This window comes from Gymnodraco acuticeps, unplaced genomic scaffold (genome assembly GCF_902827175.1).
Source record: "Gymnodraco acuticeps unplaced genomic scaffold, fGymAcu1.1, whole genome shotgun sequence".
Classification (NCBI taxonomy): domain Eukaryota; kingdom Metazoa; phylum Chordata; class Actinopteri; order Perciformes; family Bathydraconidae; genus Gymnodraco; species Gymnodraco acuticeps.
The window spans coordinates 21-15,699 of record NW_022990121.1 but is presented as its reverse complement, the minus strand read 5'-3'; the positions used below and the strand labels follow the sequence as shown (position 1 = coordinate 15,699).

The following is a 15,679-nucleotide window of genomic DNA, read 5'->3' as shown; positions in this document are numbered from 1 at the left end:
GAGGAAACTTTTAAGGCCTTTTTCTCAAATGAGACTCGGTGACAGTCATTATATAATGTGACATATTTCGCTTAATATTTGGAGTACAAAAACAATCCTGATATCATTAGAAAGCTAGGAATATCCTCTTTCCAACAGTGTATACAACTCAAAATGTGTCTTCGGGTCAATGCGACTGATTTCGATGGAGCAGGTCACAAATACAGTCAATCTAAACTTAAATGTAACAACTGGAAGGTCACATCCCTGACATCCACATCTCCGGAGCCTGGACCTTCATCAATCATAGAAACAGCGAAGCCAGATGAACCCAAAAGCAGCAGCTCTGCGGCCGCAGAAACTGTCAAAACCACCGCCGCCGTCGTTGAACCGAAACAGGCTGGTTCCGACTGCATGGAGGTTTGTTGTTGGGACATTGAGGCGGGTAAAGCTGTACAGCTAACTATCGGAAAAAAGGAGACCGCTAGTAGATTATTTGAGCAAAGAGAAGGTACTTCAACGCAGAATGGTACAAAAACAGAGAGTGGTTCATTCTTTGCAAAACCACTAAACGATAGTGATAAATTGCGATGTTAACAACCTCATGATAACCTCATATTTTTAACTTAGGATCATACCTGTGTTTAGTCTAGAAAAAGGTAAATGTGTGCATTTTATTATAAAGTTGTGTATATTACAGACTATTGCAAAAACTAAGAAGCTTATAAACATCAGGTTTAAAACTAAAAGAGCTTTACAAAAAGTAACCAAAGATGTTTGGAGTTTTATTTGAGTTATTCATTTACATTTTTGTCTAAGAGATGCTGATTTGAAACCGTTGTTAGGCCTACATACAGTTACGCATTTCCTGTTTCTCTCGCGGAGAGAGGGGAGTTTGTCCCAAAGCTTGCTGCTGTATTTACTCCCTCCATCTGACAGGAGGGAGCCTCATGTGTCACTCCACGGAGTTCACTCCGTCACGGAGGGTGTGTGTGTAGGTGTAGGGCGTGGTTTGGGATTGGGCCATACACACGCACTTTTTTTGCCCCCCCCCTTCTAAAATGAATCCGGCGCGCCTGGCTCTGACCCTCCTGGTCTCTTCATCCCCCCTCTTCCTCCTGCTCTGACCCTCCTGGTCTCTCAGTGAACTCTCTTTTCGTTTTGCTCTTTCTGTTCGTCCTGATCACTTCTCAGATATAATAATAATAATACATTTTATCTCTCAGCAGTCTTCCTAATAAGATTACAAATGCTCCTGGGGATTCTTTCCATGTTCTAAGTTGAATAAATAATGACTGTTACGGGTAAGGACATCTTCATTCAAATCACATTGACACAACATATGAAAAATCCAACAACGACTTGATCACCAGGATTTGGTTCTCCAGCTATGATTATTTTACTTTAGGTTGTTGTTCATCAGTTATCTTTTGAACTGTCTTTCCCAAAAGCCGAAGACATTTCTGGGAATATGAATGAACATTAAAATAAGTACCGAGATCAAAGATTGTATGGATCCACAGGAATGAGTGGAACTAGCCCCTGCTCCACCTGCAACACCTCCTGGGAGCTAACGCTGTTGAATGCTGACTAAATACACTTTCTGTAAGTTGATTTAAAGACTTGGTGCTTTTAGTGCAAAAGGAAAAACCCAAGTTACACACTTAATGTGAATATACATGTCAATAACGTGTCAGTTTTTAAAAAGCAACGTTAAAGTGCAGAAGCTTGAGGAACAGAGGCCCCCTTAACATGGAGCAGGAGAGATGAAGTCCTTTTTCAACGCAGACATTTGACCTGGTAAAGAAACACATAATGATGTGTTGCTCATTTACAGTTCAATCAGGAGAGACTTCATTTTGTTTAAAGAACATTTCTTGACACATGTCATATGATAAATGTGAAGTCTTTGGCGATTAGACCCCGATCCTGAAGTGGTATATCTGAGGCGACACAGCAGTCTGTGTGAGTTCTTTGGCGTCAGCTTGGTGTGTCCCTACCTTAAAGGGGGAAATGCAGCCGTGAGCATATAGGGAACCCCCCGGGGTCGAGACACTGGTGATGATGCTGAAGATCTGGATGTGATGAGGAGATGTGATGAAGAGGAGGTGGATGAGGAGGAGGAGGGCCGCGGCATGAAAACCTGAAGTCACAGCTGACTGCAGGAGAGAGGAGAACCATTTCAAAGTTTGGCTGCAGCTCGGTGATTGGCTGCTGGAGAACGAGGTGAATGTAATGGGTTATAGACAACGCCCGTGATGAGCTGATAATATGCAGCTGCGGAGTGAATGATACATACCCAGTCTTCCTGAAAGAACTTGCGCTGAGCTTCATTTAAATCAAGTGTCTCAGAAATCAGTGACACATGGTGACCGTGCATTTTATACTGTGACAGTCCAAGACGTCTTAAGGCCCTGACACACCAAGCAGTCACCAGAGGACTCGCCGACGCCGACGTGTTTGCGTCGCGGTGTTCTCCTGCGTCTTGGCCATGTGTCGCACGGGAACACACCGCAAAGACTTCAGTGCGTGAGTGGCAATAACTCTCCTTACCAGCAGGCGGCGGTAGTGTGTATTCGTCATTAAAAATAGGCAACAACCGGAAGACAGAGAAGAAGAACAGACTGCGTGATATAAACAACAACAAATAGCGTGTGCAAACTGCAGCCTGGTTATGATCCACTGCTGTCTGCCCGTCTTTGGTCCACAGCTACCCGAAGGGGCAAGTCTCCTGTACCGGGTGCACTGGGTTCGCAGAGAATCCACTTCTTCCTCAGCTCTTTCTCTGAAGCACACAAATAAACGATGTAAGCATTGTGGCTAGTTAGCATGTCCAATTCATATCTATATGCAGTGCCAAACTGCACAGCTAGCAACAGCTAGCAACAAGATAACAACAAAACACAAGGTTGAAATAACAAATTACATTTCACGTTAACGTCACTGTACGCTGGCAAACAATAAAAAGCCAACAATATCTGCTAAAGAGCTCAATTGATGAAAAAGATCATCTTACCCGAGAAACCAAGTTGCGTTTCAATCTCTCGCCAGAGTCCGGTTTTCACTACTCGGTTCGAGTACCTTTTCTCTGTGATGTCGTACAGAGCTGGCCTCTCCTGGATCAAGGTGATGAGCAGGTCTTCGTTTGCGTCATTCCTGATCGCCATTATGAGATGAAAATGAATATCAGTCTGTGTGTGCCTTCTCAAATCGTTTGTTTACGTCCCTCACTTCCGTTTCGCTTCTCATGCACTGATTCGCTAGCTGAACAGCCAATCAGAGTGATTGTTTGGTCCGACTGCCAGACCCGATGCATGGCCGATTCAACATGTTGAATCGGCCATGCATCGGGTCTGGCAGTCCAAATAAGGCGTGTCACGGTCGACGGTGCGGGACACACCAAATTGAGTTTGGGCGACAGGACACGCTTCGTCTCCCGACTTACGAGAACAGCCGAAATCGGCCTGGTGTGTCAGGGCCTTTATATGTTCATTTCATTCACTTCTTATTGTAGTACAGTTACTTACCTGAATATAATTGTATCTTTAAATTGTAATAATTTGTGTGATCTATCTTGTGTGAATCTGTGTTTTTCAATCTCCAGTGTTGCTGCTGCTTAAACTCCTGAATTTCCCCACAGGGATTAATAAAGGTCTATCTTATCTTATCTGACTCACAGGAACACATTGTGGGGAAAATAGACATCTTTTTCTATTCAATATATGGATGTCTTGGCCTTTAATAAAGCTGTTATTATTGTTTTTGAAGCTTGTGTTATAGTGCCCCCTGTTGCCGACAAAGCAGAACTGCATAGCGCTTCTCAAAAAGTCATATAGCAGTACTTGTTTCCACTTGAAACCCTTTATTTTTCACATAATGCTTCCATAAATCTGTCTGTAGTGAATGAACAGATTCTGATAACAAATGGGATTGTGTAAGGCTCTTCGTGGCTCTTCTCACCCAGGCCGTAGTCTCCGGACTGCGGGTCGTCGTTGTCTCCGTCCTGGCTGATCTTGTGAAGATGCTCCAGGTAAGAGTCTGTGTGGAACTTGGCCATGTCCTCGATGGTCGCTACCTGAGGTTTAACGACGCTGCGGGGAAGGGAAAGAAAAGAATATGAGTGGTGCATGCTTTAGTGTTGTATAAGCACACAGTGGCAGAGGAAGTCTTTGTCAATAAAAATCCAGTGACAAAAAAGCCAAAAGTAAGACAGCCATTCAATATTTAAGAAGTATTTGGATTACAGCTATAGGTTTTGTGTAATTTTATAGAAGCTTCTACATTTTTCTTTCCAAAAACACCCATGATATTTAGTGGGAGGATGAATAGACTCGTATGTGGTTGTAAGGGTTGTGGTTAGGGCAGCAAAGTTTAATCCTTAAAAGACTGAGGTCGTTTTACAATGAGTTAGCTCCACCTAAAAAGACAAGTAATAAGATCAGCTTCAAAATAGTAAATCAAAGACATTGACTAAAAGTTATTTATCAGCATCCACTTGATTTTAAGGAGTACTTTTAAAAGGTTAGCACTACAGGAAGCACCTAGGTAAACATACTTGTTCGTCTGTAAAGCAACCTTATGTGATGCCATTTCTGTTATTAAAATGTGTTTTAATAGCTCTGTTAAACTAAGAAACCAACATTAGCTTCACTCACCTCATGTGTTTAAGGAGTCCGTAGGCTTCTATCAGTGAGTGGACCATACTTGCCTGGAAATGAGCAGAGAATTAGATTGAAATATTGAAAAGAACCAGTGAGTAAAACGCCTCACAGTGAACTAACGTTTCAAGGTAACTCACCCTGTTTGGTACTTTGGATAAACTATCGCAAGTCTGGATGTATTCCGGGCTGTAAACATAAGCCACCTTCCGCTTACAACTGCTGTCATCATCGCTGTCTCCGCTGCAACTCATTTACGATGAATTAAAGATATTTAAAGGAGAATAAATGGAGCTAAAAAACAATTTACAATGAAGGGATGCAAGCGTCTTCTCCAGTGTGGTGTTACACCGTCAACAGTCGGTGTAACACCACTGCCGGTCTGTTAGAAAAATATGACGATTAAAAAATATATATGCATTTATATTATGATTTGTTATCAATTTAAATATGTGTACTGTTTTTAACATTTTGGCAACAATAAAGGGGAGAAATTCATCCTAACGGTCAGAAATTTGAATCCAACGGTCCGAGTTCGGACGTTTTTTAAAGTAGAACGAGGAGCATTCTGGGATTTCTTGTAGTCTTTTCACTTTTTGTAATGCTTAGGTTTTAAAAGTGTTTAATAGACCGGAATTAGATGGGCGTGACTTCGCCTCCCCACACACTGTGGACTTCATTTACTGGCTATGCGAGGCTCCTCCTGCTCAAAGTCTACACAGCTCAGACGTTGTTCCTCCCCTTTCACAGATCTGACAGTTTAAAGATGGGTGTAAGCACCACGTGGTGACGTGTAAGTACTGAAAATCCCATACGTTGTAGATCAGTGATTCAACATCAGGAAACAGAAAGTAAAACTTACTGACATTCACTGTCGTAGAGGAGAAATGGCGCAGCAAGTGAGTCTGGGTCGGGAAAAACTGAGCTGTTCGATCTGTCTGGATATTCTAAAGGATCCGGTAACTATTCCCTGTGGGCATAGTTATTGCATGAGCTGTATTAAAGACTGCTGGGGTAAGGAGAATGAGGAGAAAACCTACAGCTGCCCACAGTGCAGGCAGAGCTTCAAACCGAGGCCTGCCCTGGTGAAAAATACCTGCTTGCAGAGTTAGTGGAGGAACTGAAGAAAATAGGGCTTCAAGATGCTTCACCTGATCTTTCCATTGCAACACCTGGAGATGTGGTCTGTGATTACTGCTACGGGGTGAAGCTGAAAGCCTTCAAGTCCTGTCTGGTGTGTATGGCCTCTTTCTGTGAGCAACACCTCCAACCTCACTTTGATGTAGCTCCATTAAAGAAACACAAGTTGGTTGAAGCCACCTCAAAGCTTCAGGAGAACATCTGCTCTCGCCACGACGAGGTGATGAAGATTTTCTGCCGCACTGATCAGCAGAGCATCTGTTATCTCTGCTCCATGGATGACCACAAAGGCCATGACACCGTCTCCGCTGCAGCAGAGAGGGCTGACAGGCAGAAGGAGCTCGGGGTGAGCCGGGGAGAAGTCCAACAGAGAGCCCAGGACAGAGAGAAGGACGTCAAGGCGCTTCAACAGAGGGTGGAGGCTATCAATCGCTCTGCTGATGAAGCAGTGAGGGACAGTGAGAAGATCTTCACTGAGCTCATTCATCTCATTGAGAAAAGAAGCTCTGAGGTGAAGCAGAAGATCAGATCCCAGCAGAAAACCCAAGTGAGTCAAGCTCAAGATGTTGAGGAGAAGCTGCAGCAGGAGATCACTGAGCTGCGGAGGACAGACGCTGAGCTGCTGCAGCTGTCTCACACCGAGGACCACCTGCATTTCCTAAACAACTACCCCCTCACTGTCACGTCTGAGTGAGTCTGAAGACTTACCCAGCATTGATATCTGTCCTCTGCGCTTCTTTGAGGACGTGACCGCGGCGGTGTCAGAGACCAGAGATAAACTGCAGGCTGTTGTGACTGAGGAGTGGGAAAACATCTCTCTGGCAGTGACTGGAGTGGATGTTTTAATGACCCAAGCAGAGCCCAGAACCAGAGCTGGATTCAGGAGATATTCTCGTCAAATCACATTGGATCCAAATACAGCATACAGGCGGTTATCATTGAGTGACGGGAACAGGAAAGCAACACTAATGAAAGTAGATCAGCCATATTCTGCTCACCCAGACAGATTTGTTGATTATCGTCAGGTCCTGAGTACAGAGGGTCTAACTGGACGTTGTTACTGGGAGGTGGAGTGGAGCGGGACAGCTTTTATAGCAGTGGCATACAAGGATATTAGCAGAACTGGGACACTAATGAATGTATTTGGATATAATAACAAATCTTGGGCATTATGTAACAGTGATGGTAAATATAATTCTACCATCAACGTATTTCTACTCCCGTCTCAGGCCCTCCGTCCTCCAGAATAGGAGTGTACCTGGATCACAGAGCAGGTTCTCTCTCTTACTACAGCGTGTCTGACACCATGACCCTCCTCCACAGAGAGCAGACCACCTTCACTCAGCCTCTCTATCCTGGGTTTTGGCTTCCACACACTTCTGGAAGCTCAGCGGAGTTGTGTGAGCTGAAGTAGGCGGAAGTTTAAATAGAGCAACTACAATATGTCCGGACTCTAACGCGGCTGGGACTGGGATTTTCCCTCTTTGATTTTTTGTCTGTATTTCTATTTTAATTTAGATAAAACAATCTTGTTTGTTGAAGTTGTGATTTGTACGTTATATTTTATCAACATTTTCATGACATAATGTTTGGAAAAGTCCAACATTTACAAAATGTCTAATTTTATATAAACGGCTGTAATTATGTAAAAATGTAGGACGAATGTATTTGGATTCTTTATAATATGTAAATATAATTTAGTGTGACACATAATGGTGTCTGTACTGCATTCTATGTGCTCTAGTTCTGATAATACAAATCCCTTCTATTTTGTTAATATGAGCGCAAAAGCAAGAGAACAGTTTAAATGTAAACTTGTGAAAAATCGCTTGCTGATCATCTTTTCAAGGGTAAATTCATCTGTCTCTACATTGTAACACGTTTTAGGAATATAAAAGTATCTGTTCAAATCTGTTCAAATAAATGAATAAATCGATGAGTTGTCACCATTTTATCAGCAAACTTCTATTATTTAAAACATTACTTTTGTCCGTTTTTTCCACTGAGTTTCAATCATTGAGTTTTTAAGATATTTTGGTAACACAAATATACAGGTAGAGAAATCAACCCTATTTGTGAAATGCTGGTTCTTTTGCAAAGGAAAACATTTCAAGACAATATTTCAAAGTGTGTGATTTTCTGAGTTATTCCACAACAATCAAGCAGGAATAAAATAGGAATGATAGAAAGCTTTCCAGGCTTCACATCGTCTCAAAAACACTCGATAGGTGAGTTAAAGTTTGGGAAGTCATAGAGAACATACCATGTGTTGCTTTATTGCTGAAGACAGTGAGAAGAGAACATCACTCCAAAAATAATAAAGGAAATCACAAAGTATGCATTTGTGTGCACTGATTTAATTACAGCTTAATGACAGGGATTAGTATAAATTAGGCATATTATTGAGTCTTTAGGTAAACCAACTTCCATAACATCCGTGTCCCTTTTGTGTTGTCCTCATTGGTCCATATCCAACATGTCAGTTCAGTTCAAATGTCGGTCAGAAAGAACAAAGTACTTTGCATGATGTCAGGACCTCGACACAAACTGATGAACACAAACGCACGACAGAGACAAAGTCTTGAATATAAAAAAAGTATATTTATTCCCACAGGTCAGGTAATCCCTCTGAACAGAGCAGGTGGTGGAAATAACAAAAGGCGCTCACAAGGAGGAAAAACTAGCGTAACAAAAGAGGACTTAATAAAAACTGAAGCCAACAAAAATAACAAAACCTGACATGAGAGAAAGCGATCCTTTCAGAGCCGAGGCTTGGCACGACCATTCGTTTCCAATTGACTTTGGTTGATAAGGTTTATTAAAGTTTAAAGTATGTTTATAAAATGCAGGCAAATATATGACGTCCTTGCTTTTCGCTAGAGGACGCTAAAAACAGTGGTTTTATTTTGTATTCATTTACAAACCTAGATCAGAAACATAGATCAATCAAATAAACTGAAATTGAAATGACAAGACAAAAAAGAAATGGCTGAGTTGTAGTAACCACATTTAATTCACATCGACACAATACTTTCTCCTTGTTTTATGAATCACTAATCATCTAACGCTGGATCTGGATTATGCATGTGTCAAACCTCTAAATGTGCTTTACAAGTTGGAGAAAGGCTGTTTCCTTCTGTTTTGAATTCACTTTACTTCCTGGTTACATTTGACAGCACACACTTATGCACTTTTGAGCTTTTATATTATTCTTAAATATCTGTAACGATGTACAAGTTTGATGTATGACTTTAATTCTGTTATATGAATTCATAATAAATAATTGTTTATTACAAAATAAACAATAGTTTTGCAAAATATGACAATGTTGTAATGTCCTTGATTTCCATGTGGTGCCATATCTTAGCTAAACAAGGGCTCATGCCTACTTTTTGTCAAAACTTCAACCCTGTTACATTTTTTCAAGGAAATTCCTAGTAATTATTTATATGTTGAGCCTGAGGTGGGAACATGTAAGTAGTCAACTACCAGATGTTATGACCAAACATTTGGTGTCATTTTTCAAAGATATAAAGACCCAAAAGGCACCCGATTCAGAGAATACTCAGAATTCTGCATACTGTAAGTACTTCATTATAATTAAGTACACAAATGACATCACCCATCTCTTCAGAGAGCTACAGGTGACCTGTGCAGCAACACATTTCAATCAATATGTGTCAATACTAAGAGCTGCTAGATTGAGCTGCTGTAATGGAATATGTAAGGAGAATAAGAACATACCATGTGGTCCAGCTGGAGTCTCCTCTGCCTCCTGATCCCTGCCTCTGGCCCTCTCTCTGATACTTCATCTTTATTCCTCACATACATTTCTTCTTCTTCACTAATGTCTTCATCTCCTCCTCTTCCTCCTGCTCTGACCCTCCTGGTCTCTTCATCTCCTCCTCTTCCTCCTGCTCTGACCCTCCTGGTCTCTATCTCCTCCTCTTCCTCCTGCTCTGACCCTCCTGGTCTCTTCATCTCCTCCTCTTCCTCCTGCTCTGACCCTCCTGGTCTCTTCATCTCTCCTCTTCCTCCTGCTCTGACCCTCCTGGTCTCTTCATCTCTCCTCTTCCTCGCTCTGACCCTCCTGGTCTCTTCATCTCTCCTCTTCCTCCTGCTCTGACCCTCCTGGTCTCTTCATCTCCTCCCTTCCTCCTGCTTGACCCTCCTGGTCTCTTCATCTCCTCTTCCTCCTGCTCTGACCCTCCTGGTTTCTTCATCTCATCCTCTTCCTCCTGCTCTGACCCTCCTGGTCTCTTCATCTCTTCCTCTTCCTCCTGCTCTGACCCTCCTGGTCTCTTCATCTCCTCCTCTTCCTCCTGCTCTGACCCTCCTGGTCTCTTCATATCCTCCTCTTCCTCCTGCTCTGACCCTCCTGGTCTCTTCATCTCCTCCTCTTCCTCCTGCTCTGACCCTCCTGGTCTCTTCATCTCCTCCTCTTCCTCCTGCTCTGACCCTCCTGGTCTCTACATCTCCTCCTCTTCCTCCTGCTCAGACCCTCCTGGTCTCTTCATCTCCTCCTCTTCCTCCTGCTCTGACCCTCCTGGTCTCTACATCTCTCCTCTTCCTCCTGCTCAGACGATCCTGGTCTCTTCATCTCCTCCTTTCCTCCTGCTCTGACCCTCCTGGTCTCTCATCTCCTCCTCTTCCTCCTGCTCTGACCCTCCTGGTCTCATAATCTCCTCCTCTTCCTCCTGCTCTGACCCTCCTGGTCTCATAATCTCCTCCTCTTCCTCCTGCTCTGACCCTCCTGGTCTCTTCAGTGAACTCTCTTTTCGTTTTGCTCTTTCTGTTCGTCCTGATCACTTCTCAGATATAATAATAATAATATATTTTATTTTTAGGCGCCTTTTATGGCACCCAAGGACACCGTACCATTTGTTTAAAAAAGAAAGAAAACGCTTATAGGCAACAGAACATGATAACAACACAAACAGGAAATCATGATCAGATATGTCTTTGTGTTGTTGTTGAATCACTCCTCTACTCTGGCCTGCAAGAGTCTACTTGTGAAAAGCACTGGTATAAATGCTTATATAACTTTACACGTTAGGGCCATGTAGCTAATAAGTAGCATATAACATCAGAAAGTATTTATCAAACGCACACAGGCAGCTGTGTTTGGATCCAGTTTTTATGGTAAAGGATGTATCCTGGTTTCATTGATCTGGCCTCATTGCTGTGATGTGTAGTTTACGTGGATTTAATAGTAGCCTACCGTGTAGTGCCGAGAGATAGGGAGTCAGAGGCGGTGCAAGGAAGGTGCAAAAGGGTACTTTATTAGAGAGTAATTAAGGTCATGTTATCCGGTTGCAGTCCGGGAAGAAGAGAGAGAAGCCAGGAGGGCACACAACATATATCGATAACACATAACATGTCCGTGTGGAAACAAAACCCCAACTGTATCCATTTGTGAATTATGAACCAGTGTATTAATAGGTGGTCACCACAACCGCATCATTTAGCAAAGTGATCGATCTCCCAGCTCGCGCTGTCTGCGTAGATGTTGTAACGTAACGCCCCAAACAGCGCCCGTCTGTTAAACGCTATCGATTCAAACCGCACCGTTTTATTAATATTTAGTTTCAAGCTCTCGTCCTTAGTAAAAACAAAACTAGTGGAAGGGGAAATGCTCCAGGGGAAGCTGATCCATAGGTGCTGGGACAGCTCGTTCCCTTCTGCAGCTCTGTGAGCCGCGGTCTGTGTGAACGCCGCTCCGCAGTTTAATGCAGGGCCGTAGCTGCGTTTTTAACGGGCCTAACATGATATTTAAAATGATTCACTTTTAACTAATGTAATGCTTGTTTCGTTGCTTGAGAAGCTTGTGGAAATAGTGTAGGTTTGTTTTAGTACAGTTTTAGGGAAACAAAAGTTAGGGGGGCAGCTGGGGGGGCAAGGCTCTACAGTGGGGGGGCAGCTGCCCCCCTTTCCCCCCGTATAACCTCCCCTGACACTAGTGTCAAGTTATTTACAACAATTAATACGATTTCCGGTTCAAAACTCAAAATGAAAGCAATGAATACAGTGAAATTAATATGTATTTGTCTGTATTTATTTATATAAAAGAACGTGCATCAGAGACGCTATTCATATTTGCTTACAGTTCATTTTAAGCGATTTTAAACAGTTTTATAAAGGGGAAGCTTGGCCCTTTCCACTGCAATAAATAATAGAAATTGGTCATTTAAAAAAAAGATACACCTCCCAGATGGTGGTCTACAATCTAATGTACACTATTAATATTATTATTATTAGTAGTAGTAGTAGTAGTAGTAGTAGTAGTAGTAGTAGTAGTAAAAGTAGTAGTAGTAGTAGTAAAAGTAGTAGTGGTAGTAGTAGTAGTAGTGTAGTATATAGTAGTAGTAGTAATAGTAATAGTAATAGCCTAGTAATAGTTATAGCAGTAGTGTTGTCTATATATATTGTGAAAGAGGGATGAGCTCAGCAAACAGTGCATCCTGCCAGCATCCCTTCAGCCTCCCCTCATCATATGCATCAAAAAACCTTGAAAACAAAATGAGTAATACAAACAAACACAACCAATCCAACACAAAGGCTTTAAAAAAACCTCAAACACAAGAATGTAAAACAGGCGTCATGTCAGCCATAAACTCAACTAAAATCCTTCATACCGATACCAAAAACGGAATGTATCATCATAACAAATAAAATTACATATGATTGTAACGTCTTAATACAGATGGAGGGAGAATGGAAATCAGAAGCAACCTGTCATGGTTGGGGAAAAATAGGACCCAAATGCAGATTGAGGAGGAAGCCGGTTTCAAAAGGAAACAAAAGGCGAGCTTTATTTAACAAAAGCTGAACAAAAACAAGAATCCAAGAACAGGTACGAGGTAGCATCCAAACAAAGGTGACCGTGACCAACATGAAGGGGGACATGAATGACAAATAATGAACCAATACTGAACACAGGAAGACACTAGACTAAATACAGGGAGGGGTAATCACGAGACGAGAAACAGCCGGGCCTGGGAGGAGAAACACAAGGGCCACAGGTGAACACAATCAGACACACCAGGGACACTAACGACAGGGAGAACAGAACAGCAAAATAACCCCAAAACTAGACACACAAAAACTCAAACCCTGACACACCCAATGAAATACAGTTGGTAACATATTACTTCAAACTATCTTATTAGATATTGTTAGAAAAGTTACTGCATAACGTCACATGACGTGTATTGATTATCTGCTAGAATTGATTCCTGTGTGCCTTATTTTGTATTCTCTAAATATTTGCTGTTTCATGAAAATATCGTTATTTTATGTGGTACAGACATTGATGTGCCTTGTAGATATGGTTGACAGATTTCAAGACGTGTAAAGATCTTGTTTAACCTTTTAAGATCCACAGTTTTCTTTAGTTATCTGACAGGCAGACTAACTAAGGGGTTAACGACAGATTGCAACTCTTAAACCACTCCTTTTCCTGGAATGAAGGCGAGTCACACAGTCGACTTATTTACTGCATGCGAGGCTCCTCCTGCTCAAAGTCTACAGCTCAGACGTTGTTCCTCCCCTTTCACAGATTTGACAAAGTCTTGAATATAAAAAAGTATATTTATTCCCACAGGTCAGGTAATCCCTCTGAACAGAGCAGGTGGTGGAAATAACAAAAGGCGCTCACAAGGAGGAAAAACTAGCGTAACAAAAAGAGGACTTAATAAAAACTGAAGCCAACAAAAATAAACAAAACAAAACATGAGAGAAAGCGATCCTTTCAGAGCCGAGGCTTGGCACGACCATTCGGGGAAACAAACAAGACGAAGTGACACAGGACAGGGGAGAGGCAGGACTATTTCAACATGAGGTGAGTGGGAACAGGTGGAAACAATCAGGGGCGGGGCAGACGCTGATGAAGGCGGGAAAACACACAAAGGGGGAGGAAGAAACAGGGCCTGAAATGAAAGACAAGAGGGAAGTACAAAATAAAACAGGACATGACAAAATACAAAAACATAACACATTTGACGACAACACATGACATACGTTCCTACACCTTATCCCAAATCATTTCAATAAGAGCTCAGAGCTACTCAGTGAAACAGACGTACACTCGGAGGTGACTCTACATGCTGACTAAATCAGTCGCACTGATAACTCGCTCTTTAAAACAAGTCTGACAAACGAATATCTCCGATAAGAGGGCCAAAGTGTTCAGATGTTAAAGTCCTGCTTTAATTGTTACCCAAATCTGAACCATGTCAAACAATGTCTCATTAACATTTGTATCTCAACACACTCTCTTCAGCAGTCTTCCTAATAAGATACAAATGCTCCTGGGGATTCTTTCCATGTTCTAAGTTGAATAAATAATGACTGTTACGGGTAAGGACATCTTCATTCAAATCACATTGACACAACATATGAAAAATCCAACAACGACTTGATCTCCAGGATTTGGTTCTCCAGCTATGATTATTTTACTTTAGGTTGTTGTTCATCAGTTATCTTTTGAACTGTCTTTCCCAAAAGCCGAAGACATTTCTGGGAATATGAATGAACATTAAAATAAGTACCGAGATCAAAGATTGTATGGATCCACAGGAATGAGTGGAACTAGCCCCTGCTCCACCTGCAACACATCCTGGGAGCTAACGCTGTTGAATGCTGACTAAATACACTTTTGTAAGTTGATTTAAAGACTTGGTGCTTTTAAGTGCAAAAGGAAAAACCCAAGTTACACACTTAATGTGAATATACATGTCAATAACGTGTCAGTTTTTAAAAAGCAACGTTAAGTGCAGAAGCTTGAGGAACAGAGGCCCCCTTAAACATGGAGCAGGAGAGATGAAGTCCTTTTTCAACGCAGACATTTGACCTGGTAAAGAAACACATAATGATGTGTTGCTCATTTACAGTTCAATCAGGAGAGACTTCATTTTGTTTAAAGAACATTTCTTGACACATGTCATATGATAAATGTGAAGTCTTTGGCGATTAGACCCCGATCCTGAAGTGGTATATCTGAGGCGACACAGCAGTCTGTGTGAGTTCTTTGGCGTCAGCTTGGTGTGTCCCTACCTTAAAGGGGGAAATGCAGCCGTGAGCATATAGGGAGCCCCCCGGGGTCGAGACACTGGTGATGATGCTGAAGATCTGGATGTGATGAGGAGATGTGATGAAGAGGAGGTGGATGAGGAGGAGGAGGGCCGCAGCATGAAACCTGAAGTCACAGCTGACTGCAGGAGAGAGGAGAACCATTTTAAAGTTTGGCTGCAGCTCGGTGATTGGCTGCTGGAGAACGAGGTGAATGTAATGGGTTATAGACAACGCCCGTGATGAGCTGATAATATGCAGCTGCGGAGTGAATGATACATACCCAGTCTTCCTGAAAGAACTTGCGCTGAGCTTCATTTAAATCAAGTGTCTCAGAAATCAGTGACACATGGTGACAGTGCATTTTATACTGTGACAGTCCAAGACGTCTTATATGTTCATTTCATTCATTTCTTATTTGAACAGTTACTTACCTGCAGTGTTGGGCAAGTTACTTCCAAAATGTAATATATTACATATTACTGTCTTTTGAAAGTAATAAGTTACATTACAATATTACTGTCTCTGAAATGTAATGAGTTACTTTCACCAAAATAACCGCAAAAGAATGGCTAGGTATTTTAAATGCTGAAATGTGGTTTAGTGCAGCTCATTATGCATCCAGTGAAGGGCGATGTGGTTTAGCATAACAACTGTGTAGGCCCTTAAGGCTACTAACAACTTGTATTACACGGCTGAGTTGAATACTGGATTCTGATTGTAACTTCTTAACATGTGACACGTTGTTAATCCAGCTACAGACCACTGTCAAGGACTATGATGAAGGTTGCTAAGGAGGATCCAGAAAGAGAAAGGAAAAGAGGTTAAAAGAC

The 15,679-nt window shown here is 42.0% G+C and overlaps 1 protein-coding gene, 1 long non-coding RNA gene and 1 pseudogene across 3 annotated transcripts; 1 reads left to right on the top strand and 2 right to left on the bottom strand.

The window, feature by feature from the left end:
• Positions 1 to 1,735: 1,735 nt before the first annotated feature.
• On the bottom strand, positions 1,736 to 5,019 carry LOC117546392 (histone deacetylase 8-like). 2 transcript variants are annotated; one of them, XM_034216608.1, is made up of 4 exons: positions 4,778 to 5,019; positions 4,635 to 4,687; positions 3,940 to 4,070; positions 1,736 to 2,138 (listed from the first exon to the last, which is right to left on the bottom strand). In XM_034216608.1, the coding sequence occupies exons 1-4, from the start codon at positions 4,889 to 4,891 to the stop codon at positions 1,981 to 1,983; spliced, it is 456 nt and encodes a 151-aa protein (XP_034072499.1). In that variant the 5' UTR covers positions 4,892 to 5,019; the 3' UTR covers positions 1,736 to 1,980. The 2 variants fall into 2 exon arrangements, with proteins under 2 accessions (XP_034072499.1, XP_034072500.1); XM_034216609.1 differs by lacking the exon at positions 1,736 to 2,138 and adding an exon at positions 3,086 to 3,135.
• A 323-nt stretch (positions 5,020 to 5,342) lies between these two features.
• Positions 5,343 to 7,668, top strand: LOC117546387 (annotated as a pseudogene).
• A 4,878-nt stretch (positions 7,669 to 12,546) lies between these two features.
• On the bottom strand, positions 12,547 to 14,968 carry LOC117546393. The gene is made up of 2 exons (XR_004569002.1): positions 14,832 to 14,968; positions 12,547 to 13,705 (listed from the first exon to the last, which is right to left on the bottom strand). It is a non-coding gene; the product is annotated as an uncharacterized LOC117546393 (long non-coding RNA).
• Positions 14,969 to 15,679: the final 711 nt, after the last annotated feature.